The sequence below is a fragment of the Pantherophis guttatus genome, chromosome 1 (assembly GCF_059756535.1).
Source record: "Pantherophis guttatus breed Tessera chromosome 1, ASM5975653v1, whole genome shotgun sequence".
NCBI lineage: Eukaryota > Metazoa > Chordata > Lepidosauria > Squamata > Colubridae > Pantherophis > Pantherophis guttatus.
Window position 1 is genome coordinate 200,040,676 of NC_142063.1, and position 24,006 is coordinate 200,064,681.

At 39.9% G+C, this 24,006-nt stretch overlaps 1 protein-coding gene and 1 long non-coding RNA gene across 2 annotated transcripts in view; one reads left to right on the plus strand and one right to left on the minus strand.

Moving 5' to 3' along the window:
- PLCB1 (phospholipase C beta 1) overlaps positions 1-24,006 on the minus strand; it is a 498,146-nt gene that overhangs the window by 322,889 nt on the left and 151,251 nt on the right. Inside the window, exon 3 of the mRNA XM_034432348.3 lies at positions 12,515-12,589. Within this exon, the coding sequence (XP_034288239.1) occupies positions 12,515-12,589 (75 nt within the window). The remainder of the gene's footprint in view (positions 1-12,514; positions 12,590-24,006) is intronic.
- Positions 101-18,858, plus strand: LOC117674368 (uncharacterized). Its single transcript, XR_004593823.3, has 3 exons — positions 101-3,474; positions 7,197-7,309; positions 18,553-18,858. It is a non-coding gene; the product is annotated as an uncharacterized LOC117674368 (long non-coding RNA).

Here is a 24,006-nt window from a genome sequence, read left to right on the forward strand (position 1 = left end):
CCAAGGACTTGCTGTTTCAGCCCATCACCCACCTATTTTAGCTGATTCCCCAGCATTACTGTATGCCGACACTGTAGTTTATTTATTTATCTAATTTATTTATCTTTTCTTGTCTAGAGATGACAGTGACTATGTCTACTTCACCGGTGGGAATGAGAACACCACAACTATAAGAAAATCAAAGTTTTAGTGTTTCCCAAATGGCAAATAAATGAGAGGAGCATACTGAGGAGGTACACACTTATAAATATCTTGGAATGCAGTTTCAAGTCTTTTTGTCCCAGAATGCTCTTTTTTTTTTTTTTAATTGGCAAATGTCACACAGAGTACCACTTATAGCCACTATAAGATTTCACCGCTCAAAGAGATCCCATTATATCCCTGTGGCTTGTAAGTTTTTGCAAGCTCAGGTAACCTCTCAATTTCTTTACGGCTCCCTCATTATTAAATCTACTCTTAATTTTTTTAGATCCTATTATATTTATTTTCTGATGTATATGTCTTGTCTCTGCATGTGTGTATGTATGTATGTATGTATGTATGTATGTATGTATGTTTGTATTAGGGATGGGTTGCCCCCAGTTCTGACCGGTTCTGACCAGTTCTATAGAACCGGTAGTAAAACCAGTGGGAGGCTCCGCCCACTGACCCTGATGTCATCAGAAGCTATCTGCACAGAAACAAGGCGTATGCGTGAGCGAAGCGAGTAGTAAAGGTAAGTAGTAAAGTAATAAAGGTAAGTAGAACCCACCCTCGTATGTATGTAATAATTTTACTATCAAATATTTTATTGTATTGTATTTGGCATTAGGGCTTTAATAAACTGATTGATTGAGCAAGACTTGACAAAGTTACAGACTCTGCTTGTTGCTATTACTTGAAAGAAAACATACCTTGAAGCTTGTCTGGTCTCTAGTCTGGCACCAAGATTTAATAGATGATATGGACTATAGGATCGGTCAAGGGCTTGGAATAAAGAATTCAAGAAGGTATTTTTGAGAAAGATGATGGTATATGGATGCTTACCTTGTTAATATTTTATACCTGTTTGTTTGAACAAAAATATCTCTAATGATCTGGTCATAAGCACCTAAGAGGCTGATATAAACCGATTCATTAAAGCCTCAAGGTTTGTACAGTGACAAAGGGTGGGGTGGGCCTAACAGGGGCACTTATTTATTTAGAAAATATATATTACGGCAGTGCATCTTGAATACATAATTCTACACACCAAACAACCAATATGTAAAAACCATAGTTAAAATAACCAAAAACTAAAATCATCCAAACAAGGAAAAATAATGATTCACTATATAACAAACTTGCAAAGCCTTTCTATTGGGCTTCCCTAGCATTAGGTCCTAATGCCTGGGGGAAAAGGCAACTACAGAGAGTAAGAAAGCTGACCTTGATAGAAATGGTGACCCAAGCAACAAGGGAAGAAAATGGCATATGTCTTAAATAAGATACGCATACGTGACTCAGCAGACACCTTCCTAATTCACAGGAGTATTGAGATGGAAGAAATATAGTAAAGCACAGTTAAGTTTGCAAGGTTCTGTTACTACAGCTAATATTAATAAAAATTAGTTTTAGCTTTCTTGTGAAGTTGATTTCTTGGCCTGGTCTACATAGTAGGGTTGACATCAATTTTGCCAAAGACTAAGAGGGCCAGAATGCTCCCAATCTGTGGAAAAGATAGTTACACAGGATAAATTCAATGACAGAAAAAGCATCAGTCCTTCAAGTTGCTACTGTTGAATAGCGGGAACCTGTAGCATGTACTGTATGTTGTCTGACCAGATGGAATAGGCAGAAATCCTTGGCAACAGACCATCCCACAATTAATCTGGCCCAATACCTTGCAGAGTTTTAATAATTATAAAGATGAATGGCACCCAGAAGTGTACTGAACGCCAATGCAGCTCATGAGCAGAGTATCGTAGAAGCAAACTCTGGAGTGTGCAAAATTATGTGCCCTGCTACATTCTGAACCAGTTGAAGATTCTAAGTGTTCTTCAAAGGCAGCCCCACGCACTATCCACTGCAGTAATCTAATTGGGAAGCAACTAAGGCATGAGTGATAAGGAGCAGAGCTTTCTTCTCCAGGAACAGGTGCAACTGGAACATGAGAAGAGGGTTAGGCCCAAGCACAAAGTTGAGATAGCGAGATCCCATCAAGTTGACTCCTTTACTTGTTTATACCTAATGGACAGAATCTTGAAACTAAAGCTATAACTTTCTAAGCTATTAGCTATTACCTGAGAGAATCTAGAGCACGGGTATCAAATTCAAGGCCCGCGAGCCAGATCTGGCCACAGGGTTCTTAGATCTGGCCCACAGGGCCAGCCTGGAAATAGCAAAGGACTGACCCACAATGCCTGTGCTGGCCAAAACGGGGTGTGGAGGCCTGCATGTGCCCCCCCAGCACCCAATTTTTGGCCTGGATGGCCTCCTGCAGCACTCTGCCAGTGAAAATGGGCCGCACCCCTCCCCTGTGCCCCATTTTGGCCAGCAGAGTGCTGCAGGACGCATCCGTCCCATCTGCCATCTGTCCTGTCTCCTCCCCCCGGCCGGCCCACGGAGAGCAACTACAATGCTGATCCGGTCCTTGAAGAAATCCAGTTTGACACCCCTGTTCTATAGTGTGGTTGCCCTGAATCTCTTCCACCACCACCCCACATCCAGCTCAGGATTTTGCCATCTCTTAATCTGGGCTTCTCTCTGGGAAAAGTATGTGTTACCAAGTCTCCCCCACTGCTCCTCCATCACACATTCCATCACAATGAGCTAAGGACACCCAACCACAGGTGTCATCACCTGCTCTTGCAAGATTGTCCACCAACTCTGTCTGAGGACCTGAAAAATGAAGAATCGCTAGATCTAGGAGTGAGGCACAGGCCAATCTTGCTAGGGTAGAGTTGTAACTTGATCACTCCTATTCAGGCCTTCAAAGTCTCCTTCTTAATTACTTTCCATTAAAAATTGGGTAAGCTTAGTGACTGTGGAATGAAAAGGAACTATTTGTTGGGGGGCATGGAATATGAGAAACAATATGAGAGGGATTGACCCAGATCTGGAATAGTAAGGTGACCAATCGTCCTCCTTTAGGGAGGACAGTCCTTTTGTAAGTTCTGTCCTCTCTTGAAAAGTGTCCTCCTACATGTCCTCCTTTTCGATATTTGAAGACTAATCTGTAAATCTCTGTATTCAATTGATGCCGATCTGATCCGTTGCATGTGATGTGACATATTTGTATTTGACATGACGATTCGTCAAGGCTCGGTACACTGTGGCGAGACGCGATTATGAGACACATGCGCTCCGCACAGGAGAATTGTTTTGAGTGAGTGTGCCATGCTCAAGAGTGCGCTACGCACAAGTGGTTTTGTTTACTTCTTACCGAAACACGACATGGCACACACGCACGCATTAGACTCACTTCTTTCTCAGTGAATATTCAATCATACACAGGTGAGCACAATAATTCACGTTTTATTAATTCATTATCTATTTAATAATTTCCAAATATGTATAATTTTTATTTAGAATATTTTTTTCCTTCAATTTATTTGTGTCCTCCTTCTCATTGTAAAAAAGTTGGGTCACCTTAGGAATAGGCAGTTTATGAGAGATATTGATGAATTACAACTTTTAATATCTTCACCGCTAGTCACTATACTGCTGGGAGATTTAGTACATATCTGAAGGGATACCAGTTACCTAGTTTGGATAATACACCTGAAATAAGAGATGTCTCACTGATTAAGCAAAACCATTAACACAACTACTGTTAATTATGAGGTTTTATTGTTGCTTTTAAACTACTTAAATTTATTTTGTTATTCTGTGCCTATTTTTTGCTATCTCTGTTTATGTAAGACACATCAAGGAAGGAGGAGTGTTGCGCAAGCCTTTTTTTTTAAAAAAAAAATACAAGCTCTTGAATAATTTTTAAATGAATATTTGGGGGTTCTTTTTAAACTGAGCAATCACTTGGTCCATGTATGCAGATATGAAGTTGTCAATTGTCTTCTCCTTGATGTCCTTTGGATTGATGGATCTGGCACATGGCTCCCCAAACTAAATTCTGAATCTACCCCATACTCCTCCCCCACTTTTTTTGTTACTTTGCCTTTTTCAAAACATTTATTAAAAATAAGTGTGGGGTTTTTTAATATCAAAAGCTGCTTTTTGAATATGCTTCAGAAATCCATGACCAGTGACGTTATTAGCCCATCCTGTTGAAAAATGTATGACCCCTGAGCAGAAATAATAAAAATGTACCACACATTTAAAAATGAATGTTCACCACAGTTGACACTATTTCAGCTTGTTAGTAAAACCTCAGAACTATATAAAGATTCTAGTTTCCATAGAAACTGTTGGGTGAATTTCAGGATGTTAAGCATATATGTTAATCTGTATTTTTCATTTTCCTATCACATTTAAAGTATCGTTTCTAGTTTAGCAATATAAAAAAAACTGATCATGATCTACAGCTTTTCACTGCATCAATATGCCTGTACTTCCCAGCCTCCCTCCCCATCCCGCACCACTAATAGTCATGGTCTGGCTAATCCTCAGACAAATGTGGGTGTCAGGGTATTTCACAGGCTGAGAATTAAAATCATGAGATTTACAACAGCCCTGCAGTGGTCGGGTTGCTATATGTAGAGAATAGAAGAGCCTAATGACAGAACTCCTGTATAATAGTATTAACAGCCCTGCAATATGCATCACTTTTTTAAAAAAATTATTCTGCTTTTTAAAAAAAGAATGTGTAACCAAGAGATGTCCCAAAGGTGATCATAGCTGCAAGGTACTGTCTCACAGTGATGCTTCTAGAGATTAAAAACTTACAAAACTTGCAAGATGGCTTATCATAAATACAGCTGATCACATTAGACCAAGTTTTGCATTGGTTATTATTATTATTATTATTTTTGCAGTCAACCCTGAACCAGAGCAATGAGCGTTTAAAATAACATCACAAGCTATTATTTTCTAGATTTAATTTATGCCTCATCCTTCTCCGCTTTCCTCTAGCAACACGAGAGGCAGGAATCTGATTCTATTTCGAAAGAAACTGAGATTTCCACTTGTTGTCCCATAAAGGCATGAGCTGAAATCTTTTAGAGGAGGAAATGTTGTGATATTTACAGTAATTTGACACTTGGCTAACAAATACTCTTACAAGACTACTTGAAATTAATTTGTAACTGCACCCATGAACATTTTAATGAAAGGGTTAAGAGGGTGAACAACAGATGTCCGTAATATGATCTTTCTGTCTTTTTTTATACATGCATGCATATTCATAAAACCAACTATGCTCAATAATACAAAACCAAATCTCGTTTTCTCTATTGAAAGATTTGGTGTTTGGAAGAGGAGCAAAATCAATAGGTTATTATGCCTGTTGTGCAACAAATTAAATACCGGTATATATATTTTTATGGATCAATCAAGCTGTTTTCCAATCGACCTTTCAACAGCATCCCACCTTACATGTGTTTTATTAACCAAAATAATGAATAATAAAGTACAATGGAATAGTAGTAAATCGTACTGCCTTTGAATTATAAAAGTATTCCTTTTAGAATATTCTTGCATGAAAAGTACATAGCTGGAAGGATCCAGTGCCTAAAATGTAAAGATATACTTGTGTGTTGAGATGCGCATGCTGCTTTAAAGCTTAAAAATAGAAGTCTGATACAGCAGGGGTTACAGGAAGAGGGCAGAGAGGAAAACAGGATAAAGAAGTGGAATAATGATTGCATCCCTGGTACTACACATCCTAGTTGCTGGAATACAGGTAGTCCTCGACTTACAGCAGTTTAGTGACCACGCAAAGTTACAACGGCACTGAAAAAAAGTGACTTATGGCCGTTTTTCACAGTTATGACCTTTGCATCATCCCCATGATCATGTGATCAAAATTGTGGTTCATATTTATGATGGTTGCAGTGTCCTTTTGCAACCTTCTGATAAGCAAAGTCGATGGGGAAGCCAGATTCATTTAACAACCAGGTTACTAATTTATCAAGTGAAGTGATTCACTTAACAACTGGTACAAGAAAAATCATAAAATGGGGCAAAACTCACTTAACTCACTTCCTTTTTTGTTCCTATTTTCTATATTTTGTTTTCTTCTCCTTTACATCTTTAACTCTTTTTGCTATTCTTTCTATTAGTTTGTATTAGATTTTATATTCTTTCTACCTACCTACCTACCTACCTACCTACCTACCTACCTACCTACCCATCCATCCATCCATCCATCCATCCATCCATCCATCCATCCATCTATATCCCAGTCTTCCTAAAACATAACATCACAATAACATAGCAACAATCTTAAACAATAAAACTAGCAATATAGAGTATGAGAGATCTAATCCATTTCACAGTCACTAAAACCAATATCTATATATGGAATATATCATGCTGTTCTAGTTCCCTGATAAAAAATAACCATGTTTTAATAATTCCCTAAAAACCAAGAGAGAGGGGGCCTTTTGGGTGTTTAGGAGAATCCTGTTCCATGGATGAGAAACAGTAATTGAGGAGGCTCAACTCTGAAGTCCCTAAAGATATCAATCTCTGAGTGAAAAGAATACAAAGATAACCTACACTACTAGGCCTTATTGTGCACAGGCAGCTGTTATAGGAAGAATGGAGTCCTGTAGATATCCATCTTTTGAATCATGCAAAGCTATAAAGGTACTAAATGAAGACCTTGAACAGAACCCAAAAGTCTACTTGCCACCAGTTCAGCTCCTGAAATAGTGATGTTGGAGCCCCATGGACAGTATTTAAGGTTGTTCTCCATCCCCCTTTCAGATTCCTTTCATCCCAACTCTCCTATCCTTCCCTTCCCCAGAAGAACAAAATGAAATAAAAGCAACTACTTTTTTTAAAAAAAATCTAAGAATATCTCTTCAATATGTGAGAAGCCCAGATAAATTCTTATATATATATAAATCTTGACAACTGTTGTTTTCCTTCACAGCATGCCAGCTTCTCAACTTTGCCTTTTGTTTTTGTTATTGTTCTTGTTGTTGTTAATCAAAAGGTGTGTGTGTACATGTGTGTGTGAGAGAGAGGGAATGAGAGAGAGAGAGAGATGGAATGAGCCTAACAAATTTTACAGGACACATTAATTCGCATGGTATTTCATTGCTTATCTTCAGGAAGACATTACTTGTCTAAATTGTATCAGGGACTGAAGACTCATATGTTGGAATTGCAAGCAAGAAGAAGAAAATAATAATGGAGATACTCACAGAGACAATTTCAGGCACAAGTAAGTAAGCAAGTAAGCAAATAAGAACAGCTACACTTGTGTAAGGAAGCAGATACCTTGCTGTTAAAGTATCTGCTTTGATTTCTCTGCAAAACTACTGGCTATCAACAATCGTCTAATATAATACAGGTGAAGCTCTATCTCATCTCACATATAAAAGCTGTTCTTCAAGCAACACATTGTAGTTAAAACTGTTTATTTATTTATTTATTTATTGGTTCGATTTATATGCCGCTCTTTTCCGGAGACTCAGGGCGGCTTACAATGCGTTAAGCAATAGCCTTCATACTTTTGTATATACCTGCTTAGTAGAGCTTTCGCACCCCCCCCCCAGCGGTGTTCTTTTTTATACAAAGTCAGCTTATTGCCCCCACAATCCGGGTCCTCATTTTACCTACCTCGAAAGGATGGAAGGCTGAGTCAACCTTGAGCCTGGTGAGATTTGAACTTGCAGTAATTGCAGGCAGCTGGTGCTACTTAACAATGCTTTAGTCTGCTGTACCACCAAGGCTCACTTTTTTTGCCACTGAATGGCAGAAAACAACTTGAATATGTTTATGGAGCTTAGTATAAACAGCTGTATTTCCTCATAAGCCCTCAATTTATGACAGAAATATCGCTAAGCGATGTGGTCATAAAGTACAAGCACATTATTTAGCACCAGCAATCCCTGCAATCCCCATTGTGGTTGATAACGGAATCCAATGGTTGTTAGGTGAGGCAATTTCCCACAGGAAGTTGCACATCCTATGCCTGCAGGCAAGCAAATGACTGCTGCTGGGTGGAGCATGGGTTGGGGGGGAACAGAAGGCTGTAGGGGAGGGTCAGGACAGTGCATCAGGGTTTGCAAGAAGTTCTGTAATGCTATGTGGGAATGATCTTGAGGGACGAGGGAAAGAGATGCTTCCTAAGGAATGATCAGACAAGAGGAGGAGGAACTTCACTAATTTAACTGTCAGTAAAAGACATTTAAGAAGGACCTATCCTGATTGACCAGGCTGTAAAAAGAGAAGGTGGGAGATTTGTACTTTCAGACTTGCAAGATTTTGTTAATGTAGCCTAACAATAAAGCAGAATTAGCTCACCTGGTCACGTTTCTTGTTTGGTTTACCTGGAAGGGCTGACAGGAGCTATATATGTTGAGAAGAGTCAGAAAAGGTGCACAAGGGTTAAGAGGGGATGTGCAAGAGGCATCATGCAGGATAGGGAGTGTCTCTGAGAGACACTACGTTGGTCAGGAAAAGTGCGCAAGGTGCCCAAAAGATGCACGAGAGGCACCACATTGGTTGAGAAGGGGTGCAACTTGGGGTATGCAAGGAATGCCACAAGGATTGGGGAGGATGTTGCGGACGATCCAGAGGGTTTTCTCACAAGTCAAGAAGAGCGTGCAAGAGGTGCTGCACAGGTCAGGGTGCACAGGACTGTGCAAGAAGTACCAGACTTTTTGAGAAAGATGTGTGAGATGTGGAGCAGGTCCAGTGCTCAGAGGTGCACGAATGGCTGGTATGGTGTAAGTGCAAAGGGGTTGGAGCAGTGGTGAAATGCAAAATTTGTTACTACCGGTTCTATGGGTGTGGCTTGGTGTGTGTGGGGTGTGGGGTGTAATATGACTGAGTGGGCGTGGCCAATTTTTTTTTTTTTTTACTTTTAAAACCATTTTTTCTACAACCTCTTTGGCTGAAGAGGTTGTAAAAAAAAATGCTTGTAAAGCCTCTGACGATCCCAGCTGATTTGCCTGATCGGCAGAGGCTTTTTTTTTTTTAAAGCCTCTAAAAATCCCAGCTGATTTACCTGATTGGCAGAGGCGTTCTTTTTTTTTTTTAAAGCCTCTGACGATCCCAGCTGAGCCGCGTGATCATCAGAGGCTTTTTTTTTTTACTTTTAAAAGCATTTTTTCAGCCAAAGAGGTTGTAGAAAAAATGCTTTTAAAAATAAAAATAAAGCCTCTGATGATTGCACGGCTCAACTGGGCAATGTGGGGGGAGGCAGGGATTTTTGCTACCGGTTCTCCGAACCACCCGCCTCCATCACTACCGGATCGGGTGATCCGGTCCGAACCGGGAGCATTTCACCCCTGGGTTGGAGGAAGGTGCGCTGGTAGGGAAGACTCATCCTATTAACTTTCTGAGGAAGCTGGCAGGGAAGATTGCAGATGGCAATCCTATGATTGCAGGAAATTTGACAACCAGTCCTGAATGCAAATGGGTTGCCAAGGCCCCTGGTCACGATCATATGACTACTTGGGTGCTGGGATGCCTGGAATTCTGAGGACCAGTTGTAGCTACCATTCATTCAGCACTTGGAATGGTGGCTGACTAAATGGTCATAAGTCAAGGGCTACCTGTATTTAGGATGCAAAGTTATATATTCGGGATGCAAAAATACTATATATACCCTTCACTATTTTAAAAATAATGATATGGTAAAAAAACACCTTTTACTTTTCACTTTTAGATACTATAAATCTTCTCGTGCTATTCATCTTAAAATCAATAACAGGGAGAAGTACTTTGATATTTATGTGCAAGCACCATAAACAGCCACTGTGAATTTTCAATTACACTTCTAGCCTTTTAAAAAGCTTTTTGCCACTGAAGTGGGTCCTCGGAAGAAGAGCAAAATATCACGGAAATAGCTGTTAACCAAATATATTCAGGTGCATGACCAGCTTCACACAAAACTGTCATTTTTAATTAAGAAAAGGCCAAGGATGCTGCCTGTTTATATATTTGAGAGCTGGGTTTTCCACAAATGCTATTAAGGGGATCTTTTGTTTGGGAAGAAGACATGCAGATGTTAATAACCAGGTAAAATACCACACGGCTCTCACCAAGATACTCAATTTAATATGCAGTAAATGCAACACTGTTTGACTTTAAATCAGGGGTGAAATTCAGCAGGTTCTGACAGGTTCCGGAGAACCGGTAGCGGAAATTTTGAGTAGTTCGAAGAACTGGCAAATACCACCTCTGGCTGGCCCCAGAGTGAGGTGGGAATGGAGATTTTTGCAATACCCTTCCCCCAGGAATGGGGAGGGAATGAGGATTTTGCAGTAACCTTCCCCTGGAGTGGAGTGAGCATGGAGATTTTGCAATATCCTTCCCTTGCCACGCCCACCAAGCCACACCCACCAAGTCACACCATGCCCACCAAGCCACGCCCACAGACCCAGTAGTAAAAAAAATTGAATTCCACCACTGCTTTAAATGAAATGTTATACCAGATCAATTTTGCCGGACTATAGCAGTATACAGTACCAATAAGAAAATACAGTAATCAATAATAGCAAAATAGTATAATAGAAATAAAAACATACACTGATGACTTGAGACTCATTCTCAAAAAAACCCTTGAAGATCCAACATTTTACATCTTTTTGGAAGACTTAAGAATCGGGGCCATTCTTGCCTCATATAATAAGCTGCTGGGGACCCAGCCTTCCATCGCATCGGGGATCGGATGGGAGTCCTCCTCCTCCTGCATCTCATGGCAGGTGGATACTCTAAGAAGAAGCTCCCTAAGGGTCTGGATCAAATGGGCAGGTTTGATTTATGAAAACACGGCCAGATCCCAAACCATTAAAGGTAGTGACCAACCCCTTGGCTTGTACTCAGAAACATGCTGATATCCGACATAGCTCTTCATCATAATCATAAGTTTATTCATCAATAAATAATGCAAGCATGCTTGTTCATGTCTTCAAGGATAGCCCTATGAAGATCGGATTACAGTATTCTAAGTGAGGGACAGTGCTCAATGCATCTTGACGCTATTAAAAATCAGTTTGGTGAGTGTACCTAAAATTGATCACTGATTGATGTTATCTATAGTAATCCCCTTGAAAAAGGACAATAGCATACTTCCATACTTCTCGTGAATGCAGTTATTCAAACTAATTTGGCTCGATTTAACTGGATCACATTATAGTCACTTCCACCAAGATTTTCAAATCATTTGACATAATATGCTTTCCAATAAAGCGCAAGAGGTCTCATTAATGCATTAAAAACCTCACAGTTAACCTTATTCTAAGTAGTAGTGAAAACGTATGCTGAGGTCTTGTATGGTCACATGCAGGGCTAGCAATAATATGCTCTATGTTCCTGAGAACGAAAACAAGGGAAACCCAAGGAATACTTCCATTAAGATATATTCAACTGAAGTCTCCAAGATTTGATTAATCAATGTGTTTAATTTTTTTAAACTGACTATGTGCCTTTCACCGCAATATTCACGAAAGCAAAAAGAAACTGAAGAAATCATGTAATCAAGAGTAAGTCTACGTATCGCCCGCCAGGCACGCTGCATCTGGAAACAGTAGACTACTATTGGGCAAATTAGATTATGGATTTCTCTTTCGTTAAAAAAAAAATAAAATCCTCCAGACAAGGAAAATTTACACAGGACTAGCAGTGTAAGTCACGTGGGATGTGGTGGCTCAGTGGCTAAGACGCTGAGCTTGTCGATCGAAAGGTCAGCAGTTCAGCGGTTCGAATCCCTAGTGCCGCGTACAGGGTGAGCTCCTGTTACTTGCCCCAACTTCTGCCAACCTAGCAGTTTGAAAGCATGTAAAAAAATGCAAGTAGAAAAATAGGGACCACTTTTGGTGGGAAGGTAACAGCGTTCCATGCACTTTTGGCGTTTAGTCATGCCGACCACATGACCACAGAGACGTCTTCAGACAGCGCTGGCTCTTTGGCTTTGAAACAGAGATAGCATTGCCCCCTAGAGTCGGGAATGACTAACACATAGGTGCGAGGGCAACCTTTACCTAGCAGTGTAAGGTATCCTACATGAGAGGGATTTTTGAGTAATTTATTCACAAAGAGAGAGCTAACTAATATCTTCCAGGGGGACCGTTTATGTGGAGAAGTAGTCATTCATCAGATTAACACTTTCAGATTAACACAAATGTCATTTTTAACTTGTAAAATATCTGGACTAATTAAATCAAGAATATCTGCAGTTACCGAGTCAGGCTTATCACATAGCTACTCTAACAACAGTTTTCCTGAAAGGCATTCTTCATCAATTGTGCAAACACGTACAATTTTCCTACTATAAAGCATGTCATGGCACATGTTCTTTAATGGAAAGACAACAAGCCTTGGCATACGTAAGGCGTCTTTTCTTTTAGTACGCCCTTCATGTTGTATGCTAAATGATCACTGCAACATTTGTATGGCACAAAGAAATGTTTCTTACCTTAGGGGCTCTGGCAGGTTTCCCACATCGAGCATCTTTCACAAGGCTGACATCTAACAGTTCGAATTCCTGCACCTGATAGAAAAAAAGGGAGGAAAAAGCCTCATGATTTATACTGGGCTATACAAATGATACAATTACATCAATTCCACTGCATTTCTTTATATTAAATGACCGAAAGTCCGCTTGCATTCAGGTTCTTAATATGCCTAAAGTAATGTCTAAGCTCAAAGCAAACCTACCTGTAATTACAAATAATTATGACTATCCATCAGAGATGAGAGAGTCTGTAATCCGGTTCATGTGGAAGTCACAAAGTGGAGGAAAGGCTGCTCTAAAAGACCCATAGAGTAGAGTAGAGTAGAGTAGAGTAGAGTAGAGTAGAGTAGAGTAGAGTAGAGTAGAGTAGAGTAGAGTAGAATAGAATAGAATAGAATAGAATAGAATAGAATAGAATAGAATAGAATAGAATAGAATAGAATAGAATAGAATAGAATAACAGAGTTAGAAGGAACCTTGGAGGTCCGCTAGTCCAACCCCCTGCCCAGGCAGGAAACCCTACACCTCTTCAGACAAATGGTTATCCAATACCTTCTTAAAAATTTCCAGTGTTGGGGCATCCACAACTTCTGCAGGCAAGTTGTTCCACTGATTAATTGTTCTAACTGTCAGGAAATTTCTCCTTAGTTCTAAATTGCTTCTCTCCTTAATTAGTTTCCACCCATTGCTTCTTGTCCTACCCTCAGGTGCTTTGAAAAATAATTTGACTCCCTCTTCTTTGTGGCAGCCCCTGAGATATTGGAACACTGCTATCACTGCTATCACTGCTATCTCCCCTAGTCCTTCTTTTCATTAAACTAGACATACCCAGTTCCTGCAACTGTTCTTCATATGCTTTAGCCTCCAGTCCCCTAATCCTCTTTGTTGTTCTTCTCTGCACTCTTTCTAGAGTCTCCACATCTTTTTTACATCGTGGCGACCAAAACTGAATGCAATATTCCAAGTGTGGCCTTACCAAGGCATTATAAAGTGGTATTAACACTTCACGTGATCTTGATTCTATCCCTCTGTTTATGCAGCCCAGTTGGATTTTTTGGCAGCTGCTGCACACTGCTGGCTCATATCTAAATGGTTGTCCACTAGGACTCCAAGGTCCCTCTCACAGTTACTATTATTGAGCAAGGTACCATGTATAAGGTACCTGTGCATTTTGTTTTTCTTCCCTATCAAGCCCTCCTCCTTATAGAAGTGCTGTTCTCTAGGGCCATGTTCTCCAGAAGATGCTGAATCCTACTGAAAATATCAATTGCCTGGATAACAAATTAATTTAAAAAGAGCTTTCAAACATGGCATTCTAATTTGATTTAGAAATGCAACATTAGTCTACTGTGGCAGAGTAAACTAGCTGGGTATATCATATGCAGCCACCTGGATTTCTTATTAGCTCAGAAACTCGCCAAAGATCAGAGAAGTTTAATGAGTTCTAGTATTCTTCAACTATTGAATATTGGCAATGCCAATCACCCTGAGGATCTTTTTAATACTAATAATAAGTTCTTAGTAAGACTTATTTGCTCTATATCCAAAGCAGATATCTGAGAGAAATACACTAGTTGGTGGCAAATCCCATCCAACTTCTTGTTTTTGCTTCTCATGAAGCATTCTACAGATTAGTACATACCGTATATTTATTTATATTATTGACATATTCATTTAATAGGTTATCATCCAGTCAATACAACCAAAGTCAGGCAGACTCAACCCAACAATTATTTATTTCTTTATTTAATCTGGATAGTAAACGTATGTTCAATTATCAATATTGTATTATAACTATATCAAGCATTGTTCAAAGCAGGCTTAAGTTTAGAACTGCTTACAAAGTGAGTTTTTTTTTTAAAAAAAATTGTCCACTTAACAGACTTTCTGTGAATCAAGCATGCATTCAAAAGGGCTTTGACTATAGATCTTTACTCATGCATATTTGTAATGAAACAGATGCCTTATTAGATAACTGGCCTAAACTACAGTATTTAACAGATTTAAAGATAAATGCTTTGAATTTAAGTCTGGAAAACAGTTGATTATGACCAAATGATTATGGAGAGACTCAGTTATCCAGGCCATGGTTGCCCCAAAGGTACTGTTTAGAAGGCAACTGGACTTTCTTGGTTTTTTTTTTTTTCCTTGAAAATGTTTCGCTTCTCATCCAAGAAGCTTCTTCGGTTCTTCAGAATTGAAGAAGCTTCTTGGATGAGAAACGAAAATGTTTTCAAGGGGGAAAAAACAAGAAAGCCCAGTTGTCATTTGAACAGCCACCTTTGGGAGTTGACAACCAAGGGATCTTCTTAATAACTGGACAGCATGAGCCCATTTTCATGCATCAGATAGGAGTGAAATTCTAACAATTTAATACTCTACAACAAGACCCTACACATGCTACATAAAACCAATGCAGGAAAAGCTGCAAGCCAATTCCTTCTTAGTCAACTGGAATGAATGAACAGCTTCTGTCTTCAGATAGCATGTGTGCATTGCTGAGTTCTGTTAGCAGATGAAGTAATCCACAACATGCAGGCAAACTGTGGTCAAAATCGCTCCAGGCCTCTCTAAAAAGGCTTCCCAAAGGTGCCATTTCCTTCTACATGGTACAATCTTCAACAATAAGAGTGCTGAACACTAAAAACTAGCATGTCAACACTAGGCTAACCTTTACCCTGAGTAAGCCATAAAAAGATCATTTTTAACTCACATGGATCTGAAAAATGTCTTAGTTTCTAGTTTGCCCTCAAGACATCTGCAAAAGCTGATGATGATCTAAGATCTAAAATTTAAAAATCAATTCAGTCATCTGTAATTTCCATGTACCATCCTGTAAGTTACATCCATACTGAATTCACACAATATAAATATTTAATCCATAGCAAAACAAAAACGAAACATCAGCCGATGAGTAGCAAACATGTCGAAAATGAAATTCTGCTGCCCTTCAAGAGAAAATCTCCTTTCCCATCTTCAGCATTTTTTTCTGTTTAGACTAATTGCTTTCTTTTTCAATTCTTTGTTCTCCTCTGGGTTAACACTCAGGGAGAACTGACCTGTACATCCATTGCTAAGCAAGGTAGTTGTTAAGTGAGTTGAGTCTGTCAGATATTGCCTGCATATGATGCACCAGAGACTAGAAGGGGTTAAGTCTTTACAGACATCACATGTGACTATATCAGCCAATGAACTCTCTTATTGGACTCTTACCTAGAAACCACTTGGATATCTTCCCTTTCTTTTTCTCTCTTTCTCATCTATCTCTCAGTGAGACAACACATGAACTTCTCTCTCCTCTCAACATCTGAGTCATACAGTTAGGGTAAAAAATGTAACAGGATACCCTGTTCATTATCGTATGCATGTATATATTTGTAAATAATAAAAATAACCTTTTGAACCTGAAGCTGTATTGACCAAATAACTTCCTCATAGAACCAAATGAGCACGACCATCAAAATATATCTGATAGTGTCCAATTTGTACAGTTCCATAGTCAGTATCAACCTTCTCCAGCCAACAGCTCTGTTTGTGATGGTGAAAGGTTCATTTTCTAAGTTTGTGGGTTCATTTCCAAACATTTCGTTATCAAGCTAGGTAACATCTTCAGCGGAGTTTAAAAGAATGTCAGTGTCAGTGTTCTTCAGTTTATAAAGGCTTCAGATGTGGGTGTGTCAAGGGAGGGTCAGCTGTGAGTCCTCAGTGAGTCTTGTGATGGGTTTTGTGATAAGGAGGTTACATCAGGTCAAATGTCATTAGGAGGTGAACTGGTGGTGGTGGTGGAGGGGTTGCGTGGGTTGGCTGAGAGTCAGTGCTGTCTCTGGTTGGCTGTGTGGTTGATTTGGATTCTGAGGGATTCGTAGACTGTAATGTTTGGAACCAACCCACAAACTTGGAGAAGGAAACTTCACCCCCATCCTACAGATATTTGCCACTATTGCAAAGCTCTATTTATGTGAAGGCATGTACAATTCCCATCACTCAGTCAATGGAGATGATGGGAAGAGTAATCCAATGCATCTGGGGGCAGGGACTGATTGAGGAAAGATTAGATTATGGAAACAAATGCCTTTCCCAAAACAATTACAGACAGTCCTGGTTTAGTGACCATAACTGGACCAGCAACTCAGTTGTCAAGCAAAGTGGTTGCTAAGTGAAACTGTAACAATGCTTATCTTACTTCAACTTTCTTTTGCTTTCCAAACCTGTGAAGGTCATAAATCTCAGGATTGATCATAAGCTTACTTCTCTATCACGATTATAACAGTGAATGGTTGTTAAACAAGACAATCACTCAGTGAGGACTATCTATACCACAGGTGTCAAATTTGCTGCAGCACGTTGCCGTCACGTGACGTTTTGCGATATTTTTCCCCTTTCACGAAGCTGGGGTGGGCGTGGCCTCTGCGTGACACATCTGGCCCGTGGTCCGCCAGTTTGACACTACTGATCTACACTGTTTCTGGTATTTTAGCATATTACTTATTTACTATTCTAATATGTTCTGCTTCTGATTTCCTAACCCTCTTAAAAAGCACAGTCTTTCTTGTAACTATTGCTGCAGTGGAAGAATCATTTTTTTTTTTTTTTGTATTGGCCAGTTGAAAAGGTAGAGTGTTTTGTTTGCTTTGCTCTTGTTTCATTTTGTGGAGTCTTTGATTTTGGTTGTTTGCTTGCAGACATTTCATTATCCAATTAGGTAACATCATTAGTGCTAGTGAATGTGGGGTTTGCTCCCTGTTTATTATAGGCATTCATGCAGAAACAATCATTGTTCCTTGGTGGAGATTTGCCTACATGCACATTTCTCCCATTTGCATGCTTTCTCAAGCATCTGACATTCATATGTAGTTCCAAAAGAAGAATGTCCATGGCGATTCTTAGTTATCTAGGTCATGGTTGCCCCAAAGATGGACTTTGTTTTACCTTGAAGACGATTTACTTCCCATCCAAGAAGCTTCTTCAATTCTGACTGAATGGTGGATGATGGAAGGATTTATATTTCCTGCAATCATCTGGTTGTTAGAACTCAGAAACAGTTATTGAGACCACCTGAAGGTTTGACTGTGACCTCAGAATCACCTAAATAGTGCAAATGGCTGTGGAACCTTCTTGGAACTGCTGAAAGAACTGTGTTGTAAGGCCTCAATGACTCTCAGAAAAAATAGTAATGATCAGATGACTGCAAGGAATATAAATCCTTCCACCCTCCACCACTCAGGCAGAACTGAAGAAGCTTCTTGGATGAGAAGTGATTGTCCAATTGCCTTTTGAAAAAGGACCTCTGGGACTTCCAAAAGAAGAGAATTTATGTAGCTCAGGGTTGAATAAAACTCACATTCACCACCTGGCTGAATAATGAAATGTCTGCTATGTAAGGGTCTTAAGTGACTTAAGTCTAATGAAACAGAGGTGAAAATGAATAATTGGAGAATTACTATCAGAGTACTTATTTAAGAGTATATATTTTAAGAGGGACGCGGTAGCTCAGTGGCTAAGACGCTGAGCTAGTCAATCGAAAGGTCGGCAGTTCAGCGGTTCAAATCCCTAGTACCGCGTAATAGGGTGAGCTCCTGTTACTTGTTCCAGCTTCTGCCAACTCAGTACTTTGAAAGTACATAAAAAATGCAAGTAGAAAAATAGGGACCACTTTTGGTGGGAAGGTAACAGCGTTCCGTGCGCTTTTGACGTTTAGTCATGCCGGCCACATGACCATGGAGACATCTTCAGATAGTGCTGGCTCTTTGGCTTTGAAACAGAGATAAGCACCGCCCTCTAGAGTCAGGAACAACTAGCACATATGTATGAGGGGAATCTTTACCTTTACCTTTATTTTAAGAGTATTCATGTGAAGTTGGACAAAATATTCTGGCAATCATCACGTGGAATTGAAACCAAAACTTCATACATCTAGACTTGGTTGAATTATGTATCTTTTGATGGTGGTGGTGAATCATCTTTCGGTGTTTTCATTTTCCTGTCATTGTTCTTCTCAGATGCCATGACTTCTTGGATTCCGACGCGCATCTTCCAGGGAGAGCAAGTGAGAGTTGCTGGTTGATGTATCACATAAATCATATTATACAAATCTCCCTGGGGTTCTTCTATCGCTCTTGCTGGCAGCAGGAGTCAAACTGACAGAATTCAGCAGCATGTATCTGCCCCGCTGCTCTTTCTTGGATAAGCCAAAATTCTTCACTAATTTGGTTTTTTGCTCCCATTATCTTGGAACAGGTAAAAAAGGTCAATTTCTGACAAACAGCATCTGTCTTTCTTGAACATAAAAAAAGCAGCACTCACGACCTGCGTTTCTCCCTTTACTTCCTGTTTGGCAGATTGTTTTGGTTTTAAAACAACAAAGCTATTGATACAGCATATGCTGCTGCATTCTGAAAATCAGCAGAAGCTTTTAAAGCCTAGTGGCGTTTAATTCAACACGCTCCTCAATGGGTCTGCTTTTGGGGCGGAGTGGGGAGCAAAAATCCTTTTTAAAAAAAGATGAAAAAAGTCAAAGTGCATTTTGAATGACTCTTGGATGATAAACCAAATTCTGAGGGACAGTAACGTTTACAAAATCTACTCCACACACGCTATTAATTTATTAGATTTTTATCCTGTTTTTATTGCTTTGTAAGTAACTCAAGGTGGCGAACATGCTTAATATTCCTTCCTCCTATTTTCTTCACAACAATCCTGCGAAGTGGGTTGGGCTGAAGGTGACTAACTAAGTCCTAAGCCCTAAGTCACCCAGCTGGCTTCCATGCCTAAGACTGGAGTAGAATTGATAGTTTCTTGCAGTGGTGAAATGTAAAATTTGTTACTACCGGTTCTGTGGGCGTGGCTTTTAAAAGCCTCTGACGTTCCCAGCTGAGCCGCGCGATCATCAGAGGCTTTTCTTTTTAATTTTAAATGCATTTTTTCGGCCAAAGAGGTTGTAGAAAAAATGCTTTTAAAAATAAAAAAAAAAGCCTCTGATGATTGTGCGGCTCAGTTGGGCATGGGGGGGGGCAGGGTTTTTTGCTACCGGTTCTCCAAACCACTCACCGCCATCGCTACTGGATCGGGCGATCCAGTCCGAACTGGGAGCATTACACCCCTGGTCTCCTGGTTTCTAGACTTGTGCCTTAACCACTAGACCAGTGATGGGGAACCTATGGCATGGGTGCCAGAGGTGGCATGTAGAGCCCTCTCTGTGGGCACACACGCCATCGCCAGCTGCTGTTCTGGTTCCCGGTGCGCACATGCACACCGGCCAGCTGGTCTTCGCAGGATCTGGCGTGCCAGAAAACAGCCTGAAAACAGCCCAAAAAAACAGCCAAAAACCGCCCAGAAAACGGCCCCAAAAATGGCTTGAAAACACTCCCCAAAACACCCAAAAAACAGGTATGCATGCACCAGCTAGCTGGTTTTCGGGTTTCTGGCATGCGCGAACACCAGCTGGCCAGTGCGCATGCGTATGCCAGTGCACCAGCCAACTGGTCTTTATGTTTCCGGCACTCCAGCATGCACACTGCATGCGCATGCACGTGTACATGCAGTCCGGTTTGGGCACGTGCCGAAAAGGTTCGCCATCACTGCACTAGACCAAAGTGGTTTTCATGAAGGCCTTGAGGATATGGAAGGGTGCTTTGATGAATTTTCTGCCATTACATTTTTCTCTTTCCTTTTCCTTTTCCTTCCCTTCCTTTTTATTTTCTTTATATGGTCCACCCATTTTACAAGAAATTACTCTGGGTAGCATAAATCTCTGTTAGTATAATTATTTTTAGGAAATGGTTAAGCCACTGGAGGTTTGTAAAACTTCAAGGAGATACAGAGCCTGGAGGACGTAAGGAACTTTTTCTAAAAACAAACTTGCCGTGCAACTGGCGTGTGATCTCAGCTCCTAGTCTCAAAACTCTTACAATTGTGTTGTGTTGCTGTCATCCTCCATTCATTCTGTTCTCGGCAGAAGCCAGAGGCTACTGATATCAAATGGAATGGTTTTCCCTCCATGCAAGTTAGCTCAGACATATCAAAAAGAAAAAGGGCCTCGCTGTTTTTAGATGCAGCTCCCTCATGGCGGGTTTTGGAGGGGGAGGGATTAATTAAGAGTGGGGTTTTAGACAGAAGTCTAAGGGGAAGTGATCAATCTATGGATAATGATACCCATCAGATCTATCTTTAAAAAAGGATGTGGTTCATAGATTATTCACAGGTGATAGAAAGGACTCAAAACCACCACATCAATCTGATCATTCAGAGGCAATGTAGAATCAAACAGCACTTCTTCAGGGCAAAAAGTATCCCAACTAAGATGAACTTGTGGAGAGAGCTATTTTATCTGATTATTAATGGTTCCCTCAGGTGGGTGAGATGCAGTGGTGGGATTCAAATAATTGAACAACTGGTTCTCTGCCCTAATGACCAGCTGGGTAGGCGTGGCTCAGTGGTCATGTGACTGTGTGGCCGTGGCCAACTCAACCTTATTCACGTCGATGGGTGCTTTGCCTTAGCTGTTACAATGTAATAAGGATTAACCAGAGAGGCAGTTTCTGTAAGCAGGGCAATAAAGATTAGACTAGAAACAACACCAGAATGTTTCCTTCCTACCTTCCTTACAGGATTAGCCCTGTAAAGTGGGAAAAAAAACAAAATAAGATTTCTTCCGACAACCAGTTCTCTGAACTGCTTAGAAAGTTAACAACCAGTTCTCCCGAATAGGTGCGAACTGGCTGAATCCCACCACTGGTGAGATGCCCTCTGCCTTAAAGGAAGCAATGGTATGTTTCATGTCAACAACATCATCCTTAGTTCTCTTCACACTTAATGCCAAACACAGAGCTTACTATTCTTACAATTTTTAGGAAGAAAGAGAACAGCTTCCAAAATAAAAGAACTACAGGAATCTTAAAATTGCTCTTACATAGGCAGGCTGAGTCTTACATTAATATGCTAACATAAATATATTACCTCTATTTTTATTTACGTTTTCCCTGTCTTTCTCCTCCGCAAACATTTCTTTTGGCAGAAACCATTATTTCCTACTTTTGTCCTAAACACTCTCCTTTCTTTTCATAGATCATAAGAATAAGGAGTATATTCTGTATAAATTTTTTAGAACAATTCATATTTTTCTTTTTCTTCTGATTGTTTTAATATACATGGTATCTTTATTTCATTTTGCATACTTAGATGATCTTCTTCTCCTTCTCCTTCTCCTTCTCCTTCTCCTTTTTCTTCTACTACTACTACTTCTACTTCTACTTCTACTTCTACTTCTACTTCTACTTCTGTATGACCATAACGGTGTTGCTGGTATCCTTAAGATTTATATTGACTGTTTCCCTATGACTATCATTAGGTGTTGTACCTTATGATTCTTGATTAATGTATCTTTTCTTTTATGTACACCAAGAGTGTATACACCAAGACAAATTCCTTGTGTATTCAATCGCACTTGACCAATAAAGAATTCTATTCTGTTCTGTTCTGTTCTATTCTTCTTCTTCTCCTTCTCCCCCTCCTTCTCCTCTTCCTCCTCTTTCTCCCCTGCCCCTTCCCCTACTCCTCTTTTACCGGTTCAGGTGTTGAGGGAGATACAAAGTTCTGGCTGTTGCTCTTTTGGCAGCTTTAACCATTGTTAATTGATGTTGTAGTAGTGTGTCTTTGATGTTGTCTCTCCATCTTCTTCTGGATCTACCTCATGTTATTTGACCTTCTCCTCTTTTTGAATATGGCTTGTACTGTATTTGAATATGCCTTGTACCCAAGATATCCTCTCCAGATGAGCAAACTACTTCATTTGCTGTTTTTGTATGCCGTTTAGGATTGGTTCTATGCCAATTCTTTCTCTAATGGTCTCATTTCTGATTTTATTTCTTCTGGTCACTCCAGTAGCTTTTCTCAAACATCTCATTTCTGTGGGGATTAACTTTCATTTATGTTTTACTATAAGTGTTCATGTTTGGCACTGGTAACATAGGGTGGTGGGGATGAATGAGATCCTTCTTTGTGCTGATTGGTCCTGCCTTATCTTGTAGGAGTGGCACTAATACTTGGTTCACTTTACTGCATTATACAGTATATTAATCTCTGTCCATTTTACCATCTTCAATGAATGTTGTTCCTCAATATTTGAAGTTTGATACTTGTTTTATGCTTGTTCCCTCTGTTGCTATGTTTAAGGTATGCTTTTGCAATAACTTCTTTTTTCTCTTTTCTGATTCTCATATTATTTGTCTTGCATTCTTGGTTCACGTTATAAGATATTGTTGTAGTTTCTTAGCTGCGCTTGCTAATCAATGCCTGATCATCTGCAAAGAATGATTCATTGATATTACTTCCATTCTTGGGTTTGACTAAATTCAAAAAATTAACTCAGTAAATTCAATTAAAGATCTTTTTAACTCCAATTTCTTTCAATTTCCAGTACTTCCTCTTGGTTTTTATTTATTTATTTATTTATTTATTTGTTCAATTTATATGCCGCCCTTCTCCGGAGACTCAGGGTGGCTTACAATGCGTTAAGCAATTGCCTTCATACTTTTGTATATACCTGCTTATTAGAGCTTTCACCCCCCCCAAAGCGGTGTTCTTTTTTATACAAAGTCAGCTTATTGCCCCCACAATCCGGGTCCTCATTTTACTTACCTCGAAAGGATGGAAGGCTGAGTCAACCTTGAGCCTGGTGAGATTTGAACTTGTAGTAATTGCAGGCAGTCGGTGCTATTTAACAGCACGTTAGTCTGCTGCGCCACCAAGGCTCTTTTACCTATTTTGGACTCTACTATTTTGGTCCTTGGCAGTAAGTAAATCTTAACCATTGTCATTTCAGAAACAGCGCTTTAGCTGAAGGCTTATACGGAGTGGTTTTTCCTTCCTGTGGAGTAATCAAAACAGGAGCTACTCTTTGAAGGAGAAAATCTCAACTCAATCATAATGCCCAGGAAGCTCAAACCACAACTCATATGATTAGGCAATGGGGGGGGGGAAACATCCCAATTGGGGGGTATGCGACTTGAATGTGGATCAGGAATTCTCTCACTTCCTCTCATTGTTCCTGGCAAAGCAGATCTGGGGGTGGGGGGGGGAGGATGGATCCTAAAGTTCATGGAATATGTACTGCTCTGCCAGAAAGGTTGTGTAGATTCCTGTACACAAACATTTTTAATCGAATGGCTATTTTCAGGAATCTTTCAGTAACAGATGATAGGAATTATTGAAGGAAATCCAAATGAGGGACATGTGCCTCAGAAATGAAGATTTATTTGACCACTGATTCTGCATATATGTGGATACTGTTTATAAAATAAATGTTGTGTTTCTGCAGAAGTTATAATACTGTTCACTCTGATGCATAGTCAAAATAGCACCTGAGAAATCAAGAAACAGTTGTGTTTTAAAAAGCAGGCATATGCTTCACCATCTAAGCAAAAGTAACAGATTTCTAAGTAAATATAGGCCGTTGT